Source organism: Eschrichtius robustus, chromosome 3 (assembly GCF_028021215.1).
Source record: "Eschrichtius robustus isolate mEscRob2 chromosome 3, mEscRob2.pri, whole genome shotgun sequence".
NCBI classification, from domain to species: domain Eukaryota; kingdom Metazoa; phylum Chordata; class Mammalia; order Artiodactyla; family Eschrichtiidae; genus Eschrichtius; species Eschrichtius robustus.
In genome coordinates, this window is record NC_090826.1 from 139,571,172 (window position 1) to 139,593,095 (window position 21,924).

The 21,924-nt window shown below is 35.1% G+C and overlaps 1 protein-coding gene across 1 annotated transcript in view; it reads left to right on the forward strand.

Moving 5' to 3' along the window:
- XPR1 (xenotropic and polytropic retrovirus receptor 1) overlaps positions 1 to 21,924 on the forward strand; it is a 196,161-nt gene that overhangs the window by 8,470 nt on the left and 165,767 nt on the right. Inside the window, exon 2 of the mRNA XM_068541354.1 lies at positions 17,825 to 17,876. Within this exon, the coding sequence (XP_068397455.1) occupies positions 17,825 to 17,876 (52 nt within the window). The remainder of the gene's footprint in view (positions 1 to 17,824; positions 17,877 to 21,924) is intronic.

Sequence of the window (21,924 nt, forward strand, 5' to 3'; positions counted from 1 at the left end):
CTCTCTTCGTTGAATTGAATTAGTGGAAATGTGGTCATTTTGTCATTAAAGAGAAAGGAATTAACATTTATTGACCAGTTAGGAACCAGGTGTCATCAGTATGTTACTTCATTTAATCTTCACAACAGTTTTGTGAGATAGATGATTTATTATCTCCATTTTACTGATGAGGAAACCCAGGCTTAGAGAGACTAGTCAGTTTGTTCATGCCACACATCTAGTAAGTAATAGAGCCAGAATTTGAAATCAAATTTGTCACACTTTGGAACTCTTGCTTTTATATGCGAATTGTAAATAACAGTGGTGGCAGTAACAGTGCCAGTAACAGTAGCAGTAGCAGGAACAACAGCTGTTATTTTTTGAGTGCTTACTTTGTCAGTCACTGTGACATTACTTTAAAAACATTTTCTCTTTATAGCAAGCTGTTTAGGTAGGTTGTTATGTTAGTTCTGTTTGTAGATGGGGAACCTGAGTCTTAGAGCCATTAAGTAACTGATTATGTTGAAACTGCTAATTGTGGTTAGCAGAGATGAGACTGAAAGAGCCCCTGCTTTTAATTCCTACATCATACTGCTTTATGAAAAATAAATAAATCCATCCATTTATATATAAGTACATTTAGGCGTAGTCTGACCTGTTCTCCAGCACCTGCTGAAGTAATGGCTGGTCTATTTTTAGTCCCAGGTCTCAGTATGCATGGTTTGGAGGTAGTAGAGTATGGTCTGGAGGTCAGAGTTCACCTGGGTTAATTTATTTTTTCCTCAAGATTATCAGTGTAACTGTTATGAGGTAGGCAGCTGTTAAATAGAGGACCTTATAAAGATGAGCCGTAAGAAAAAAATGAGATATAATGATAAGTATAAGAAGAGGAAGATAAAGAACAGTGGATATAGCTGTTGCTATGCCACAGTCGTGGCTTTTGGCTTTTAGATCATTCCATAGATCATGGAACGTTAGACCTGTAAGGAATTTCAGATATTAATTAAGTCCAATTCCCTTTTTCACTTGAGTGGGAAATGAGGTCCAGAGAGGTTGTGATTCAAGGACACATGGCTTGGTTAGTGGCTGAGTGAACACAATCACCCTGATTCATTTTATTGTTTAACTATTTTGCATCATATGCTTATACGTCAATAACGCACACAGAGAACAAACTCTGAAGCCAGACTGCCTAGGTTCATATTCCATCTGGACAGTTTACTAGCTGAGTGACCTCAGGCAAGTCATTCTACCTCTCTGTGCTTCAGTTTCCTCATTTGTATAATCGGGACAGTAATAGTAGTTACAGGACTTTCTTTTAAACATCTTTATTGGAGTATAATTGCTTTACAATGTTGTGTTAGTTTCTGCTGTATAACAAAGTGAATCAGCTATACGTATACATATATCCCCATATCCCCTCCCTCTTGCGTCTCCCTCCCACCCTCCCTATCCCACCCCTCTAGGTGGTCACAAAGCACCGAGCTGATCTCCCTGTGCTATGTGGCTGCTTCCCACTAGCTATCTGTTTTACATTTGGTAGAGTATATATGTCCATGCCACTCTCTCACTTTGTCCCAGCTTCCCCTTCCCCCTCCCCGTGTCCTCAAGTCCATTCTCTGCATCTGCGTCTTTATTCCTGTCCTGCCCCTACGTTCTTCAGAACCATTTTTTTTAGATTCCATATATATGTGTTAGCATACGGTATTTGTTTTTCTCTTTCTGACTTACTTCACTCTAGTTACAGGACTTTTGTGAGGATTATATGAGTTAAAATATGAAAAGTGCTTAGACAATGCCTATATTTGCTATTAAAATTATTTAGTTAATGCTAGGTTAACAGTATCTTTGTGAGGGAAACCGAGCCTCAAATTTTGTCCCTCTGGGCTTGTCCAGTTCAGATTTTCTTGGAAAATGGCTTTGTTGATTTTAGGTATTACTCCTGTTATCTGTGATATTTTTATTAATAAATTGTCCTTTTTTATATACAGTAAGAAATTCAGGTGGGAACAATTATATGGTTTTGAAATAAATTAGTTCTCCTTGTTTACTTGTAACTTGCATTCATTTCAGTTATAGACTGTGCCTTCATATTCTTTTCTTTTTTTAAAAATTGGGGTGAAATTCACATGTGCATTCCTAAGTATGTCTGAATAGCTTAAGTGAATCCTTTGAGTTTTCAGAGACAATCTAGTTTTAGTTCTTTCCAATTCTGTAATGGAATTTTAATTTTTAATACTAGAATTAGTTTTAGAGTTGAAAAAGACCTTCTCAAGCCCTCTGTTTCACAGATGAATAAATCGAGGACAGAAAGGCCAAGATATGTGGTCAGTCTCACAACTAGCTGATAGGAGAGCCTGGAATAAAAGTATTGACCTCCTGCTCACTGCTATACCTTGCTGAGGCTTATCACTGCCATATAAACATTTCTTTACTTTTAATTTTAAGAATAAATTTTCTTTGTAAGAGCCCATATGAATTTAAATGTTCTTGTTAATGATTACGTAAATACTCAGTGTTAATAACATTTATCTGAACCTAATCTATTAGTTCACATTAACGACCTCAAATAGTTCATGTGTGTGTCAATTAAAAGACTATGTAAGTTAAGAGACTCAAACCTTAAAAATGTTGTTTACTCAACTAGAGAAAATTAGCCATTGCCCCATCTAGGTAGAAACCTATTGTAGGTGAGGAGACAGGACTGAGGAATTATGGTAAGGCTTGAGGAGTTAGGTAAGGATGAGAGCAAGACTCAGGAAAGTTGAAAAATCATTTGGGCATTTCTCTGTAACATATCTGTTTGAATGTTAACACAGGTTACATGTACATGAAGAGCACCTCCCCTGCCCCCCGCCCGCCATCTCCCCATCTCTTATAACATGCTGCCAAGCCAAAGTCAGGGCACATCTGACTAGAGGAGATTAGAATATGTATTAAACCAATTCGTTAAGTATTCATGAGTGTCTCCTTCCTTTTTTTAAAAAAAATAATAAAACAATGATGATGATAATAACAGCTAATGTTTATTGAGTGTTTCCATTGTGCCAGGCATTTTACATTTAATCCTTACCCTCTAAGGTAGGTTTAGTTATCCCTGTTTTAAGAAGTCGCTGAGTTTTAGATTGAGTAGATTGCCCAAGGTCACATAGCTAGTGAATGGTTAAAACCAGAATTCAGACACAGGTTTGTCTTATTTCAGAACCTGGATTCTTTTTTTTTTTTTAGTAAGTTTATTTATTTATTTTTGGCTGCGTTGGGTCTTCGTTGCTGCGTGCGGGCTTTCTCTAGTTTCAGTGAGCAGGGGCTACTCTTCGTTGAGGTGCGCAGGGTTCTCATTGCGGCGGCTTCTCTTGTTGTGGAGCACGGGCTCTAGGTGTGTGGGCTTCCGTAGTTGTGGCTCGCGGGTTCTAGAGCGCAGGCTCAGTCGTTGTGGTGCACGGGCTTATTTGCTCCGCAGCATGTGGGATCTTCCAGACAAGGGCTCGAGCCTTTGTCCCCTGCATTGGCAGGCAGATTCTTAACCACTGCGCCACCACAGAAGCCCCAGAACCTGGATTCTTAACATGGTGTTACATGGTCAGGATCACGCAAGGGGCTGGTGAGGTAAAAATAGGTAAGCCCCTGTCCTAGAGGAGCTCATAACTTGGGTGGTCTCCTAATCGTAGTATATTGTGATTATGTTGCAGAGGAATGGCCAATTGATTTTGCTCTGGAGATCAAAGGTATTTATCTTAAAAGCTTTCACAGAGGTAGTGTTTGTACTTAGAGATTGAGTAGGGTTTGATGACATGGTGAAGAGGGGACAGGGCACTGGCGTCATTCTAGGCAGATAGGGTACTATTGAACAAAGGCATAGATGGGTGGAAGTATCCAAGCATATTAGTGAAATCTGGTTTAGTGGGTATGTTGGAGAGGTGATAGTGTGATTTGGAAAGGTGGACTGGGAGGGATCAAGGGGTGAAGGGCCTCGAGGTGTTTAAATGTTTCTTGTTGTGAACCATTAAGGATTTTAAAGAAGAGACTGGGGAGAAGGATCAGTGCAAAGTGAGAGTGTAGTTTAGATCCTAGAGGATGCGTTGGAGAGACCAAGACCAAAGACAGGAAAACCAAATAGTATAGCCAAAAATAGTGAGAGCTTGAATTAATACCTTATTTAATCAATTTTCCCACACTTTAATGTCTGAAATCAGGATACGTCTCATAATTAATTGTCATAGATTAATTGGCGGACTTTTTTTTCATTCTTAGAAGCACATAAAATAATGGTGTATATTACTGTTAGTGGCATCTTAGATTTGATTGATTGATCATCTTAGATTTATTGAAAGCCTACTGTGTGTCAGGCAGAGTCATAGATAACCTGTTAGTATCCAGCATCTGGCAGTGTCTGGCATATTTAGAAACTTTAAAAGCAAGAACAAAACAAAATGTAACTGAAAGGCTATGGGATCTGCCTGAGATGTCATTAAGCGATAAAAAAGAGATTCAGAAGAGCATGATTGAAGGCAGTGAATGGAGAAAATAAGAAAAGTTCATGTTTATCCCCTACAGAGTGTGGCTAAAGCTCTGGAAATGAATTACTTTGGTATCAGTTTAGAGAAGTTGGTCTTATTCTTTTAGTTTTGTTTATTCAGTGAATGCAGAGTTAGGCCTTTTACTTAGTTTTATGTAATACGCTCAAATGTGATCATTGATGACAAAATTGAGATGATATTCTCTCTCCTGTCTTTCCAGTATTTGTATAATAGCAGGTAACAAAACTGTTGATAAGCAAGTGAGTCACCATCTCTCATCACAGAGTTCAAACATTTTTTGATTAAGCCTTTCTTTTTGAGTAGAATAAGCTTGTTTGAAATATGAGTAATTTCAAATTATGCTGCCATTAGTTATTTGCTAAAAAGGATTGCAAAATCTTTTTTCTAAGATTTGTTTGCTTAGTATCATGGACTTTCAAAAATTCAGTTCCTTATAGATTCAGAAATTAGAAAATGGATTGATTCAGAGACCACTGAAATTGAAATTGTAATAACCCCGTGAGCTTGGGCAAGTCATTTAGCCTTTCTGTGCCACAATTCTCTTATCCTTAAACTGGGGATAATGATAATTTTTACTTTGGAGGATCATGTGAAATGAAATGAGTCCATCATTGGAAAACAGGACAGGAGGTGTAATAGTTACTACACATAGTAAGTATTATATAAGTATTAGCCATTATTACATAGCTGTCCCTAGGGGTTTGAAACTAACAGTTGAGCAGCATCTTACTTGATTTATTTACTCTTGACACAGGTGGGGGGAAGGGGTCAGTGAAACTGTAACTAGGAAAAGACAACTTAGACTGTTTATTCAATTACTGGACAAATGGAAGTTGAAAGAATTTTACCTTTTTAAAAAAGGCTAGTATTTCATAGAACAGAAAGTTTATGTTACTACTTGTTAATGGTTATTGATGAAAGAAAAAAAGTTAATGTATACATTTTTGAAAGTTTCTTTGGTTTTGGTAGAGATGAAAAACTGGGAAGAAAATTGGTAACTTTTTCCTTTTTCTTTTGCACTTTTGTTGTAGAGCCTTATTAGAATTTCTGAATTGATTTGTAAGCATAATGAATTAGAGAAGAAAATGTTTTAGGGAAAGAAATTACTATCAAATGCAGAAATTTGAAATTCCTCCTTGACCTTTCTTACTTCCATTTTAGAGACAATGTTATTTAATGTGATAGGTTTTATGTAAGGAAAATTTATTAAACCATTGTTTTTTGTTTTTTTTTAATAAATATATTTATTTTATTTATTTATTTTTGGCTGCACTGGGTCTTTGTTGCTGCGCGCGGGCTTTCTCTAGTTGTGGCGAGTGGGGGCTACTCTTCGTTGTGGTGTGCGGGCTTCTCATTGCGGTGGCTTCTCTTGTTGTGGAGCACGGGCTCTAGGCGTGCAGGCTTCAGTAGTTGTGGCACGCGGGCTCAGTAGTTGTGGCTCGCGGGCTCTAGAGTGCAGGATCAGTAGTTGTGGCGCATGAGCTTAGTTGCTCCGTGGCATGTGGGATCTTCCCGGACCAGGGCTCGAACCCGTGTCCCCTGCATTGCCAGGTGGATTCTTAACCACTGTGCCACCAGGGAAGCCCTAAACCATTGTTTAACCAACTTTATGTTTAAAAAATTTTAACAATGATATCAATAATTAATAATAATAATTTAATGCATATTTTGTGAACCTGCCCTGTTAAACACAAAGTATCCTATTAAAGTAACATCTCTCTTCTTGGAATTGACCTATATACACTAATATGTATAAAATGGATAACTAATAAGAACCTGCTGTATAAAAAAAATCAATAAAATAAAATTCAAAAATTCAAAAAAAAAAGTAACACCTCCTTTCCAAGTTGTGTAATTGCAAGCATACACAATATTTTAGTAGTTAGATCTTTTTTTTTCTCATTAGTATTTGAAATTAAATAAAGATATTATTGGTAAAGGTAAAGTAATACCATTAAACTTTTTTTGTTGTTGTTGGCTGCGCTGTGCGGCATGTGGGATCTTAGTTCCCTGACCAGGGATCAAACCTGTGCCCCCTGCATTGGGAGTACGGAGTCTTAACCGCTGGACCACCAGGGAAGTCCCTATTAAACATGTTTTAACGTATCACTTTTTATTGCTTAGCACAGTGATTTATGTAGGTGCTTTGATATTTATACTTTAAATAACAGAAGTCGGATGAATAGCCAGATATAGGTGTTGAAGGAGGGAAGAATTTAATATTGATATAATGGTTTAAACCTAGGGAAACTGGTAGAGGATAGCTACTTATGGGGATGGTAAATTCATGAAATTAGATCTTAAGTATGCTGATTTCATACACAAAATGTCTATATGTAGAGATAAGTACTAGCTGGAATTTGAAAAATTGTATCAAAGATAAGATTTATTATAATTGAGATAGTAATTAAAGAATTAATTCACTAAGGGAAAGTATGTAATGCAGAAAAATAGAGACATAGAGGAAATCTTGGAAAAAACGTTGTTATAGGAGTTAAGGGTCTTAAGGGTAAATGGAGTATCAGCAGTGACATACTTTGTAGACAGGTTCATGAGAATGAGGATTAAGTATAGGCCTTTGGATTTGACAAAAGTTGCTCATTAGTGAATTCTGAACATAAATTGTCTTCTGCTAACTTTATTCCAGGTTTTAAGAGGTTAAAGTCATTGAGACAACATATGTGTACTTTTCATTTGAGAAATTTGTCTGTTAACAGAGTGAGGAAAATAGGATAGAACCTTTAGGAATGAGTAGGATAAAGTAAGATTCTTTGAAGGATATATGGGATCCATTCATCTTGAAGGCAGTAGAGGAAGTAGCTTTAATTTTATCTAAATTTTTTGCTTTAATTGCATTTCCCTCATTTATTGGCTGTGGACTTATAAACAGTTATTTTATTTCTCTGAACCTCAGTTTTCTTGCGTGCAAAATGGGGATAATATTTACCTTTCAAGATTATTATGAGAATTAGCTATAATAATATATGAAAGTGCCAGCAAGGGCCTGACCTATAGAAGATACTTTTCAATAAAGTATAGCTGTTAATTTTTGTCTTCATTAAAAATAAGCCATAGGAGTAACTTTTATTCATTTATTCAGCAGACATTTATTTTAGGGTGTTGGTACTCAATCTTTTAGTATAACAAGACTCTTTCAATGTCATGAAATTTCTTGGAAACCAAATGATGGTAGCTGGACTTCTAGAATCCATTGCTTGAGAAACTACATTTTGACCAAATGAACTACTGCATTTTATAGATTCTAAGATGCACATTCCTTGTTCCACATTCCTACACCTTTGAAATTGAGATTCATTTTACAGATGTCACATAGTTAATTGGTAATGTTTTTCTTTCTTAATGGTATGTAAAATAATGGTGCAGTGATACATAAATTAATGGTGTGTCTTAACAATGGATGGTATCTTAGACTCGATGAAATATGGAAGTATTTTATTAAGTACAAATACCTTCATATATTTTGACAAGTAGTAATATATTTGTGGGAAACATTATTTAGCCTACAGAGAATACCTAGTTCATAAGGTTTTACAGTATTGAAATTGGAGCTATGAAGTGGTCTGAGACTGATGGATTAGAAACCATTTTTATAAGTGTATAGGTGTATTGCAGAACCTTTGGGTTCCTTTTTTTGTTTTCTTTCAGATAAACGGACAAACTAAGAACAGAGTGAGAATTTTATGTTGCCATACTATTATATTTGGTCAAAACTCGACATGTTTTACCAACCTGTATAAACCTTATATATTAAAGAGGGCTGGAAGCCAAACACACTAAGAACTTTTCTTGTGGCTAGTAAATGAAAGAGGTTTGAATCTTGTGTAGAAATAAAAGATAATGAAAATTAGAAAAAATAAGAAATGACTTTGCATTTTGATATTTCATGAAACTGGAAATGCTATAAAATAATTCAATAAAAATAACATAGTTAACACTTAAAAAATTAACTGATGTGCTGATTTTGGATATTTAGGCTTTGTGTTACAAAGTCTGTGCAATTGACAAATGTATTTTGAACTTGTGCTGTGCAAGATGCTGTGGCCCATAAGAATTGAAGTGAGACTGCTCTCTGCCCTCAGAGAATTTACAGTTATTACCACAGTAAATGTAAGAATGAGCCATACAGATTTAATTAGTTGTAAAAGAGCATTTGTTATCAGCTTTATTTTATTGTCAGAATAGGATCCTTAGACAAGGAGGATGCTGATTTAATCTGTCAGATTTGTTCCGTCCCAGCTCAGAAGTGCAGCTATGTGACTTCTCAAGGGCATTCAAGGGTATAAGTTAAATTACAGTATTGGTGGCTGTGACTTATGGGAATGCAGTTTTGCTTATTATTGCTAAATAAATCACTTACTTGAAATTGTCATAGTTTTCCTTTCCGTAGTTTTTGTATCTTTATAGGAATAAAAATTTTAGGTACTTTGATCAAGACAAGCCAAAGATGTTGGTTATGATCTAATAACATTACATTCTGTGATATAAAAATGTGTTTCAAGTCTAGCTTCATATATTTATTCTCTATTGCTCTATAACAAGCTACCTAAAACTACTGAAACAATAAGAAACATTTATTGTCTTACAATCTTGCTGTGTGTAAAGAGTTTGGAAGCAGCTTAACTGGGTGATTCTGGCTAAGGATATTTTGTGAGGTTGTCATCAAGATGCCAGTCAAGGCTGCAGACATCTCAAGGCTTGCCTGGGGCTGGATCCGATTCTAGAATGGCACACTCGAGTGGTTGACAAATTTGTGCTGGCTTTTTTCAGGAGGCCTCAGTTCCTTACCACTTGGACCTCTCCATAGGGCTGCTTCAGTTTTTTCATGGCTGGCTTTCCGCAGAGTGGGGAATCCAAGAGAGAATAAGATGAAAACCACAGTGCCTTTTATGACCTAGCCTTGGAAGTAGTACTCTGTCATTTATGCAATATTCTATTGGTTATAGAGGTCAGTCCTATTTAGTATGGGAGGGGATTGCACAAGAGCATTACTACCAGGAGTTAAGAATCATTGGGGGTTATTTCAGAGGCTAGTTACCACACCTGATATAAAAATCTAATGGTTTAGAAAAGTTTTGGAAATGAAAGGAAGAGTATCAGAAAATTGAGAGGCCAAAATTAGAGGTAAATCTTAGAAAATAAGATTTCACTCCAAATAGTGGGCTATGTGTCTTTTTCTCAAAGAAGCGTGGATTACAGAATGAGCAATACTTGGGCAAGATAATACTTTAATAACCTTTCTGAATTTCAGATCTTCAGTGGTAAAATGAAAATCATATTTACATTAAAGAGTTGTGGGCCTCTGTTAAGGTAGTGTGTTTAAAATACTCAAAACGATATCTGATAGTAGGCATTCAGTAAAGGTAACTATAATTGCTTTTATTATCGATCAGTATTTGTGGTCATCATATCCTCAGCTCTCGTGTACTCAAAGCAATCTAATCTAGTTTCTGCCCCATTACTCTACTGAAACCATTTTTTGAAGGTCACCAGAGAGCTCCTGATCCTCAGACCTAATTATATCTCTTCTTAGTCTCTTCCTTCTTGATCTCTAAGCAGCTTTTAATTTTTCTTTCCTTTAACTTAAGGATATATTTTATTAATCTTACATATGAATAGTTTAAGTTATAGGCTCTAAAGTCAGAGTCTAGGCATTCTAATGTTAGCTATTTTTCTTTGTTTATAATTCAGTTGCAGCATTCCAATTAGATAGATAGATAGATAGACAGACAGACAGACAGATAGGTAGGTAAATAGGCATCTGTATTCACCTTCCAGCTGAAGAAATAGAATAATTGTTAGTATACTGAACCCTTCCTTGATAGCTGTTTTATTTAACTCAAATGTTCTCAGTTTTCTTTAAAATTTTTCTTCCAGTTTTAGTGAGATATAATTGACATATGGTGTAAATTTAAGGTGTGCAGTGTGTTGATATGATACATTTATAGATTGCAGATGATTACCACTATAGCACTAGCTAACGCCTCCATTCCATCACATAATTACCATTTCATTTTTTTGGTGAAAACATTTAAGATCCATTGTCTTTGCAATTTTCAAGTATATAATACAGTATTATTAGCTATAATCACCATGCTGTACATTAGATGCTCAGAACTTGTTAATCTTATAACTGGAAGTTTGTACCCTTTTACCAGTATCTTCCCATTTCCCCCACCAGCCCCAGCCCTGGGTAACCATCATTCTACTCTTTGTTTCTTTGAGTTGGGCATTTTTCAATTCCACATTTCAGTGATATCATATAGTATTTGTCTTTCTCTGACTTCACTTAGCATAATGCCCTCAAGGTTTATGCAAGTTATTGCAAATGGCTGGATTTCCTTCTTTCTCATGGCTGGATAATATTCCATTGTGTGTTTGTGTATCTCACATCTTCTTTACCCGTTCATCTGTTGACAGACACTTAGGTTGTTTCCATGTCTTGGCTATTGTGAATAATGCTGCAGAAAACATGGAGGTGCAGATATGTCTTCTCTAAGCAGCTTTTGATAATTTTTAATATATCTTCCTTCTTGAAATGCCCCTTTAATTCCTGTGGCACTCTATACATCTGGTGTTTTCCTTATTGTCTACTCTGTTGCTTTGTATTCCAAAAGATTCTGTCCTTGGTCCACTTACTTTCTGAAAAATTTCATTTACTTAGGGCATAGGCAGTTTCAAATCACCTTGTACAGATAATTTCCAACTCTTAACCACTAGCTCTGACCTGTCTTCCAAATTGTAGATCTCTGTTTTCATCTGTCTGTTGACCATCTCAGTTGTCCTGTGGATACCTGAAGTGGTTTGTTAACCCAAACTCCTGTCTTTTCTTTGCCCAAGTTTTTTCTTTGGTGTTTTTACAGCTTGGTTAATAGTATCACTAAGCATCCTTCTCTTTACCTAGGCTCAAAATCTTAGAGATCTTTAATTCCCTTAGTTTGTGTTTAGTTGTTTGTCTAATCTTCCTATTTTGCTTCTTGGTATCCCCCCTCTTTCCCATATATCACCTCCTTTTTTTTAATTGCTACTATGTTAGGCCTTCAATATGCTTTGATCATTTTTTAAAGTATTTAACATATTATATTAAAATGTATCTATTTATTTGACTGTCTTTTCCTTGCTTGATCCACCATTATTTCTTTAGAGCCTGGCATAGTGCACAGAGTAGACAGCCAGTAATGTTCATTTAATGACTAAAACTTAGTAACTTCTTTAACGATGATATTAAGTAATCTAGAAATATTTATGATGAGCCTTTCTTATACAAGTACAAGCAAGGTGGCTAAAACCCTGACTTTACAGTCAAATGGGGAACAAGTGGCACAGATAAATAATTTTATTTTATTTTATTTTATTTATTTTTTTTACAGATAAATAATTAAAACATAAGGTGGAAATATTAAGTGCTATAAATGGTTTCAAATAGAGTACTACAGGATTTCAGAGGAATGAGTAAAGACTTCCAGCTGGAGGAATCAGGACAAAACATAAAAGAGGTTAAATTTGATCTGGACCTTGAAGGATGGTTAAGATTTGGAAATTAGATTGAAAAGATGGGAGTAGGGATAGGGGATTCCAGGTAGAGGTTATAGTTGTAAACAAAAGGCAAAGATGGAGGAAATATTGAAATAGGTAATTCATTTTGACTTGAGGGTCGGGTTGTGAAAATGAAATTGGCTTTCTTCAGTTTGGAAGATAAGCCTAGAAACATAGATTGGATCATTCTGGGTGCCTCATAGGCCAGCAGAGGAATATGGGCTTTATTTTGTGGCCATTGGGAAATCCTTGTAAGTTTGTAAGAGGAGAGTCAGACTGGTGCTTTGGAAAGATTGATATGGCAGTTTGTGAGATGTGTTAGAGAGATGAAAACCTAAAGGTTGGTAAATCAGTGAAGAGGCCGTTGAAATAGTTCAGGTGAATGGATAGGAGACAATGAATGTAAAAGAGGTTGTGGTGGTGGCATTGACGAGTCAGATCACTAAACTTAGGAGTGGAAAGGAGGAGAATATAAGAATGTTAATTCAGCTAGGACAGGGATTTTTATTTTCCTTGTGATGTATCCCAGGTGCCTAGAACAGCCCTGGCACATAGCAGATACGCAAATATTTGTTGAATGAGTGAGACAATAGCTGAGATTGTGAATCTGTGTGATGTGGATACTGGCAGTGACATTAACAGAAATAAAGACATGAGAAGAGTAGGCTTTGGGAAGAAAATGAATTTTGGACATTTTGAGTATGTGTTAGCAGACGTTTGGCTGAGGATACAGATTTGGGAGATATCCACATAGAAATAGTAAAAGCCACGTCAGTGGATATCAGAGTATGTTAGTGAGGAAATTTATAAATGTGAATATAATGGGACGTATTCCAATTTAGTTCTTCCTATTATAAATTATATACATTTTATACATTTAACAAATTCAATAATAATTTAATGTTGTAACAACTTCTGTATATTGAATTGCCTTTGCTGATGGGGTACATTTAAATTCCATGAAAATTTTGAGTCATGCATAATGCTTCTAATATACTACAGCCTTTGGATTGTTAAGTATGTACGAGAATACATTAATTTTAAATTTTAACATTAGATTTTAAAAATTTGTATAAGAGTTTCTCTTTACAGATCATTTCTATCATCAAAAACAGAGCTAGGTTAGTTTATTTGGGGATAGAAATGAAGATTAATTAGATGGTCATTCTTTGTACAGGACACATGAGAATGCTCAGTGCCCTCTTTTGAGGTTTATAATTTGATTTACAGAACTGTTCTTAGCACTTTAGTATCAGGAAGACATGACTGATTTCTAGATGACGAGACAAAGAAACCAGGTCAGATATAACTCACTTGCACATTATTCACAGACTACTCAATATTTCTGATGAAAAAATTAAAAAGGGAATACAAAAAGAAGAAGAAAAGAGATAATTGGAGAATTGTCCCAAACAGTTGTCCCTGTTTCTGGGGTATGTAGATCAGGCATAGTGTACATATTTTTAAGTATATATCAAAATTATAATAGTACCATTTGGAAAAACCTTCAGAATAAAAAAAAGTCTGATGTAAATCTTATCGAATTATTAAACACTGTTAACAGGGATTATGATTCCTTTAAAGGTTTATAATAAATATTCCTTGTCCTTCCTCTTCAAATGCCTGTGTTTATATTATTGTTCATTAATCCAATAATTAGATTGTAATATGCTGACTTTGAATGAATATTGAAGCAGATGAGAACAACATAGATTAGATATTTTGTTGATGGAGATGGTAATATTTATAGTATGTTATATGTGCGGCTAATAGTGAGTTGATAGGAAGTAGGAATCTTTCTAGCTTCTGATCCTTGTTCTGTGAAATGGTCTGTGAAACCCATGTGTTTGGAAAGGAGATTAGAGATGATCTACTGTGGGTTATTAAAAATTAACAGCATAAGAAATTTTTACTGGTGGTATTATTGAACATACATGTTAAGTTTGAACTATACCCTATTTTATACACTAGATACGTTGTAGAAAGTTTAAGTAATAAAATTAGGAGTCTTTGTTATTTAATGCGTACGCAGATTGGGACTGCCTATATTTTCTTGGGAATCTATAGGTTTCTTACAAGAATTAAAAACTGTGTGTGCTCATGTCAGCTATCATCAGAAAATATAATAGCATATTCTAAATCATCTAGTTGACCATCTTTTAAACTGGTAATACCAGGAGATTGCAGTGCCTCTATTTATGTTTGTTCGGTCATGTTGGCTCCAGGTAGTATTGTACTACTTTGTGAGGAGTTAGTTAAGAACTGAGGCATACCTAATGCATAAATGATGTATTCATGTCTAGTAGACCACCAAATGATGCTACAGCCCACTGCATGACTTAAGTTTTTTGGTAGTTCACATTCTATTAGCTAACATTCTTTGAGCATCTTCTATGTTCTAGGCACTGTTCAAAGTACTCTTCATGTATAATAATGAATCAATTAATATAAGGATTTGTGTTTTAAGTTTTTAATTCATACAGTAGACCTGTGAGGTATGTGTAATTACTATTCCTGTTTTACAGATGAAGGTACTGAAGTATAGAGAAGTTAATTTTCCTAAGGTTACACAGCTAATAAGTGGTAGAGTTGGTTTTCATACATGTTGTCTGACTCCATAGCTTCTAGCCACTGACTGTACTGCCTTACAGTAGATCCCATCTGAGGCAGAGTTATCTGGGCATTCCAAACTCAGAACAGGTAAATTGGCATTGTATTCGTGTTACCAATTGAGATTTTGTTTCAGCAAACATCTTGTTTTCTGTCATGTTAATGTTGATTGAATAATACTGGTTTTATGGTTGTATTTGGATTTAATTTGTAAGATTTTACTGTCATATGCATTGTTATAAACACTAAGAGTTTTGTCCTAGTTTATATATATTTCAATAACATTATAACAAAAATAACTTAATTTTTGTAACTCAGAGATTACAGTAGAGATGCTGATGTAAGAATTGCTTTGAATCTTTGTTTGTTTGTTTGTTTTTTGTTTTTTGCTTTTTTTGGCTGTGCCATGTGGCTTGTGGGATCTTAGTTCCCTGACCGGGGATTGAACCCTGGGCCCTTGGCAGTGATCAAAGAAATCTTTTGTAATGCACATGAATACATACTGATTTTATTTATTATACAAATTCAGAGTTTTATGTAGAGTATTGGATTTTCTTGAAGTAAAACAGCATGAATTGAGGAAACTTTGAATTTGTTGTTTTGTGCATTTGGAGGTACTGCTCCCAACCCAGGTGACTCATATTACAAACAATCCATAGGTATTAATATAGACAATACTTTGTAGGATTTTCCCCCACTGGTTCCCAGTTGGGGGCTATTCTCTAGTCACAGACAGGGAATGGTAGGTATCCTATAGAGTTCTTATAGAGCTCTCTAGAGTCTATTACTATCAAAAACATAGAGGGTCTCTTATTCAGAGGAAAACTGAAGTAGTAAGAAGCAAAAAAAGAGTTGTCCCTGATTTTACCGAGAGTTATCTTGACTTAAATGAAATTATGATTTAGTTTTATAATCAAAATGAAGACTATCGTAATATTTCTCTTTATAAAATTTAAATTATCTTTTTAAACCTTAATTTGATAAGCTTTCCTTTTGCAAATTTAATTCATTTTTATTATGTGCCAGAGATTGTACTCAGTTTGCTTTTTTCAGTGTGCTGAGAAACCCTTTTGAATTCAAGAACTATTTATTGAGCTCCTACTGCATACAAGCTACTCTGCTAGTCATTGGTGGTTTATTTGGTTACTGATAACTTCATTTGATTTTGGTACACATGCCTATCATACTTCAGAAGTAGAAAAACTTCATTCAGTTGTTTGAGTCTCTGATATTACCTGCTTCCATGATAGCTTTATTTCCTTAAGTATTCTCTGGCTGGATTTTTTTGTTCCTTTCTTCTTATATTTTTCTATTTCTAGAGATTTACTCTGCTCTAAGCAATCTATCCATTTACCCTCTTAAAATATTCTGTGGAAGAACCATAACATAACTACTACTCGGCACTTGTTTTTTTTTAATTTATGTATGTATGTATGTATGTATGTATGTATGTATGTATGTATGTATGTATGTATTGGCTGTGTTGGGTCTTCATTGCTGCCCATGGGCTTTCTCTAGTTCCGGAGAGCGGGGGCTACTCTTCGTTGCGGTGCGCGGGCTTCTCAGAGCGCAGGCTCAGTAGTTGTGGCACACGGGCCCAGTTGCTCCGTGGCATGTGGGATCTTTCTGGACCAGGGATTGAACCTGTGTCCCCTGCATTGGCAGGCGGATTCTTAACCACTGTGCCACCAGGGAAGCCCCCTACTCTGCACTTGTATAGGACTTTAATATAAAATTCCAGTCTGTGAACTGAAATAAAAACTTTCTGATGTTTGATAAGATCTGAGCTAATTTCTTTTTTTAGACTGGACGTTAGTGGTTCCTGAGACATCTGAAATTGTAAAGAAAATAGTGAGCGTATATACATATTTTCTTAAAAGAAATTCTAGATCTTTGTCTTATTCACTTAGGGCTTTTGTATATTATCAGACTGGTTAGGGTTAGTCATGGAACTGACAGGTTGGTCACTAATTTAAAGTAAATGGTAAATTCATTTGGGAAGAATATAATTTACTAGACTTGAATACAGAGTGGGTTACCTTGTAGGTTTATTTCTTCTTTTTTGGTTTTTATATGCTTGAATGACTCTAGGCCGGTGGTTCTGGGGAGGGGTGATTTTTGTCCTCTAGGGGCATTTGGTAGTGTCTGGAGACATTTTTGGTTGGTTGCTGCTGGTATCTAGTGAATCTCTAGATACCAGGGATAGTGCCAAAAATCCTAATATGCACAGAACAGCCCCCCACAACAAAGAATTATCTGGCCCCAAATGTCAGTTGTACCGAGGCTGAGGAATGCTGGAGGCCAATTTGGGAATCACCAATGGTTGGTTAGATGGTATTTGAAGCTATGGGATAGGTAAAGTCACCTAAGCTTATGACCAGCTCTTCTGCTCTGGAGCTTATCCACTTAATTGATTCTACCATTTTGGTAGGTATGAAGAAATACTTTTCATTCCTGTCCCAAAACCACTTATCAAGAGACCAAACTGCAACCATCTAAATTACCTAAATATGATTGTTAGTTAAGTTAATGGTTTGGAAAAAAACAATAAAACCTCTACTATCTTTATAGTCCTGAACTCTTTTAACGGAGGACTTTCCAGACCTCCACTGAAAAGTATTTGTATCCAAGGTGAAAAGAATTCTGGAGATTGTCTACACAACAGTGTAACTTTACTTAACACTATGAACTGTACACTTAAAACTGATTAAGATAGTGAATTTTATGTTCAGGTATATGATACCACAATTTAAAAAAATTTGTATCCAGCGTTTTATATCTTCTTATGCAGTGTTGCATTGTATTCCTCTAGGACTGTTCTCAGTTTCTATCACTATTTTTTTTTTTTTTTAGTCAAGAGATCTTATGATCTCTCAGGTGATTTTTCATTCTTTTCCAAATGCCTCGTAATTTTTAAAGTATACACATTAGCCCTCATCTTAAAGATGGGACAATACTGGGTTGATAGGAAAGTATAGTATTTGGGTTTTAGCTTATTAAAGTATTTCACTAAATTCTCAATTTAGGGAACCATATGTAGTCATTGTCTGGATATTGAAAAAGAAGTAATTGTTTAGCTCAAAATGCTTTTAATGTAAAGATTACTCATGAGTCCATGTATGTCTTTTCTTTCTTTCTAATAGGCTTTTAAGGATATGCTGTACTCAGCTCAGGACCAGGCACCTTCTGTGGAAGGTAAGATGCATTAATCTCTACATTTAGCCACATAAAACTTTTTAAGAAAAGATATTTTAAACTGAACAGTATAAAACTAATATAACCTGCCCTACTATATAAATCTTTTTTATTTTTTGTAATATATATTATGATTACTTTATGTTTCAGTGAAACTTTTTTTTTTGTTTAGCTCACATTTACTTTATGGTGGACCTCTTATAATGTCCTCAAATCACCTTAGCATTGTGAATCACAGATATTGGTTTAGAGTTAACGTTCTTATCTGTGTCATGCTCCCTCCCCCAAACAATGTATTTTTATATTTGTCTCTATTGTCTATTCATCCATCCATCCATCATTCAGTGAATCCTTAGTTCATAATTAGTCTGGGCAACACAGCTTTTTCTTTCTATTTATGTCATGTCTTTAGACTGGGACTAGTAAAACAACGAAACATATTTGTGTGTGTGTGTGTGTGTGTTTATAAGCATGTATATGTATGCCTGTGCACAGTTTGGCAGTCATAAATTGACTGACCTAAGGGTAGTGGTTATCTTTCCAATTATCTTTATTGATCCTTTCTTTTCTGTTACCTCAGCTTCTACTCACCAGCTCATTCTTTATGGGTTTAACCTTTGATAGGTTTGGAGAGTTGCAAGTTAAAGTTGTAGTTCTTGTGTCAGTAAATAATTAGCTAATTCAACAACTATTTCTTGAGGGAGTGTTCCTTCTGAGGCTGGATAGTCTTTTAAAATTTTGCATCACATATTTTCAGGAGAGATGAATATGAAGTTGTTTATTAAAACTACAGATCTGTAATTAAAAATCTCATTGTCTTTAATGACACAGAAGTGTATATCTTTCACCTCTAACTGTTCTGAGTTCAAAATGTGCTTCCTTCAGCATCTCAAAATCTTTACTAGGGTATTGGCACCTGGGTATTAGTTTTATAATATGTCACTAAATTTTGGATTATATTTAATATATTATATTTAATATAGTTAATATAATTCTCTAATATCTCACTTAAGACAAATGTTTAGTTCTTTATTAGGTTATTATCTCTTATTTTATGTGTCTTAAAGGGTACGTCCTCAAAATATTTTAAGAATGTAAGAAAAATGAAATTACATGGAAGTTAAGCTGATTTCCTCACCCTGTGTAACTTGCTTTAATATTGGTTCTTTTAATTTTATTCTCAAAGTTGGACTACTTATCCTTAATTTTTTTTTAAAGTTTTACCATCTGGTTTGTAACAAAGATATTCTGAGATATGTTGAAAGTTATGATCTTTATTCTTCCCTCCATGCTGGATCATGTTGCTAGTAATTCTCATATACTTTTAGCTGTTATGGGAGAAAAACTGAATTCTGTCAAAGTATGCTAAAATGACAAATATTTATAGTTAATAACTTTTTCTTTATCTCACTGCCCAGAGACATTAACTTCTTTGGACCCTGTTAATAAAGGGAGTACTCTAGGCTGATCATGCAGATATATGTGCTGCTTTCATAAGGGAAATATTCTGCACTTGTTCATTCTTTCCATTCTCAGATAAACAAACTAAACCCACCTATTTTTTGTCTTCTTAAAATGAATTTTTCTCTTTAGAGACACTGGGGAATTGAAGGTATTGGAAAGTAGATTAAGGAAACATTATTCTGTGTAGTATTGAGGTTAGAAAAAGTTATTTAAAGGGACTATAATTTTGTGTCTCATTTGCACTGTGATACTATATTAATTTACTCTCTTTTATATTGTGTTAAATTTAAATGATAATCATTTCTGTCATTCCTTTATTCTTGCTATTGGGTTTGTATTTCTAGATTTTTATTTAGCAGTTATCTATAAAATAATGCAACGTCAGCAGATTTATCACAAAGTCCAAGATAGGACTTTCAACTTTTAACAATTTCTTTTAAAAAAATAAATTTATTTATTTATTTATTTATTGCTGCGTTGGGTGTTCGTTGTTGCGCACGGGCTTTCTCTAGTTGCGGCGAGCGGGGGCCACTCCTCGTTGCGGTGCACGGGCCTCTCATTGCGGTGGCTTCTCCTGCCGTGGAGCAGGGCTCTAGGCGTGTGGGCTTCCGTAGTTGTGGCACGTGGGCTCAGTAGTTGTGGCGCATGGGCCCAGCTGCTCTGTGGCATGTGGGATCTTCCCAGACCAGGGCTCGGACCCGTGTCCCCTGCATTAGCAGGCAGACTCACAACCACTGCACCACCAGGGAAGTCCCAACTTTTAACATTTTTAAAGGAAAAAAATGTTTGATTGGCCTTGATTATTTTTTTGAATATTGTCTTTCTGTCTTTTCTTCATTCTCCTCTTTTTCTATACCTTAAGTTTTAGTAGACTTAAGACTTTTGGTGCCAGTAAGCAAGTTTTTTTTTTAATCTTAAAACTGGAGTATACCATAAATTGGTGATTTTCAAATCTGTTGCACAATTAACTCAATTTACTTGTGTTTTGTTTGTATGTTTGTTTTACAAATACTGATACTTAGTACCTTTCTCAGGCCAATTAAAATAGGATATGGGGAGTGGAGCCCAGGCATTGATAGTTTTATAGTCTCTCTAGGTGATTCTAATAAATAGCCAAAGTTGAGAACCCTTGCCATAAATAATCTTTTTAAAATTTTATTTATTTATTTATTTATGGCTGCGTTGGGTCTTTTGTTGCTGCATGCGGGCTTTCTCTAGTTGCGGCGAGCAGGGGCCACTCTTCGTAGCGGTGCGCGGGCTTCTCATTGCGGTGGCTTCTCCTGTTGCAGAGCACGGCTCTAGGTGCACAGGCTTCAGTAGTTGTGGCACACGGGCTCAGTAGTTGTGGCTTGCGGGCTCTAGAGTGCAGGCTCAGTAGTTGTCGCACATGGGCTTAGTTGCTCCGTGGCATGTGGCATTTTCCCGGACCAGGGCTCGGACCTGTGTCCCCTGCGTTGGCAGGCGGATTCTTAACCACTGCGCCACTAGGGAAGTCCCCAGCCATAAATAATCTTAAAGAATTTTAGACCAATATTGTTAATGCTAAGGTTTTTAGGCAATAGCTAGCCAGTAGGTTTATAGGCTTCTTAAGTTCATCTATAGTCTGATTATTCTATTAGCATTTATAGGATTTTTTTTTTTAAATGTTTATTGCATTGAATTGAATATAAGTAATAGCTGTACTGATTATTTACATATATTAAATGGTTATAACTTAACAATGTTATTAGAATTAAAAAACATTTTTGTTGAATTATTACTTAAGATTAGTTATAGTAAAATAAGTAGCTTCGTAGTTTCACAGTACTTTTATTTAAGATGGAATGGATTTCTGATTATAGTGAAAGAAAGGTAACTTGAAATGGATTCTTAAAGAGTGAAGTGGTTTATTTGATAAAAGTATATTAGATGAAAAAGCACAGTATATGAAAGTTTTTATTGATAAGAAGTTGACTACTATTTTTTACACTAGTGGATTATTTTCTTCTAATTTCAAGATAGTGCCTTTATTCTTCATATATAAGGTGGCTTTTTTTCCCATTTAAAAGTAAGCCAACCAAACAAAATAATTTCAGTGTATTAAGATATCAAGGAGCATTTACGTAAAGTTGCTTTTATTATTCAAATAAATAAACATTCAGATTCTTGGTTATTTTGCTTGGTTATTTTGCTTCATTCATCCTTTGAGAGTGAATTTCATGAATCATTCATACATTGATTCATGAAAAATAAAGGGTCTCTACTTTTATTTAAAATAAATGTCTTATGGTTATAACTAGGAAATGCTCATATTCTGAAGTGATATATTTAAAATGCTAACAGGCATTCCTTATCAGTTTATATCTAATCTCCTTTGATATATATCATTACCTACTCTTCTGTGTAATCTTTGTTATTTTTGGTAGGCATTTACATTTAGAAATATGACTGAGAAGGTGACTTAAAATTCTATGTTAAAACTAACATAATGCATTGATTTTTAAATAATGGCATAGATAATTAAGAATTTTACTGTTTATTTTATCTTTTTCTGCAGAAAGAATTATAGGGCATATGTGACAGTAGAATAAGGGTATTAAAGTGA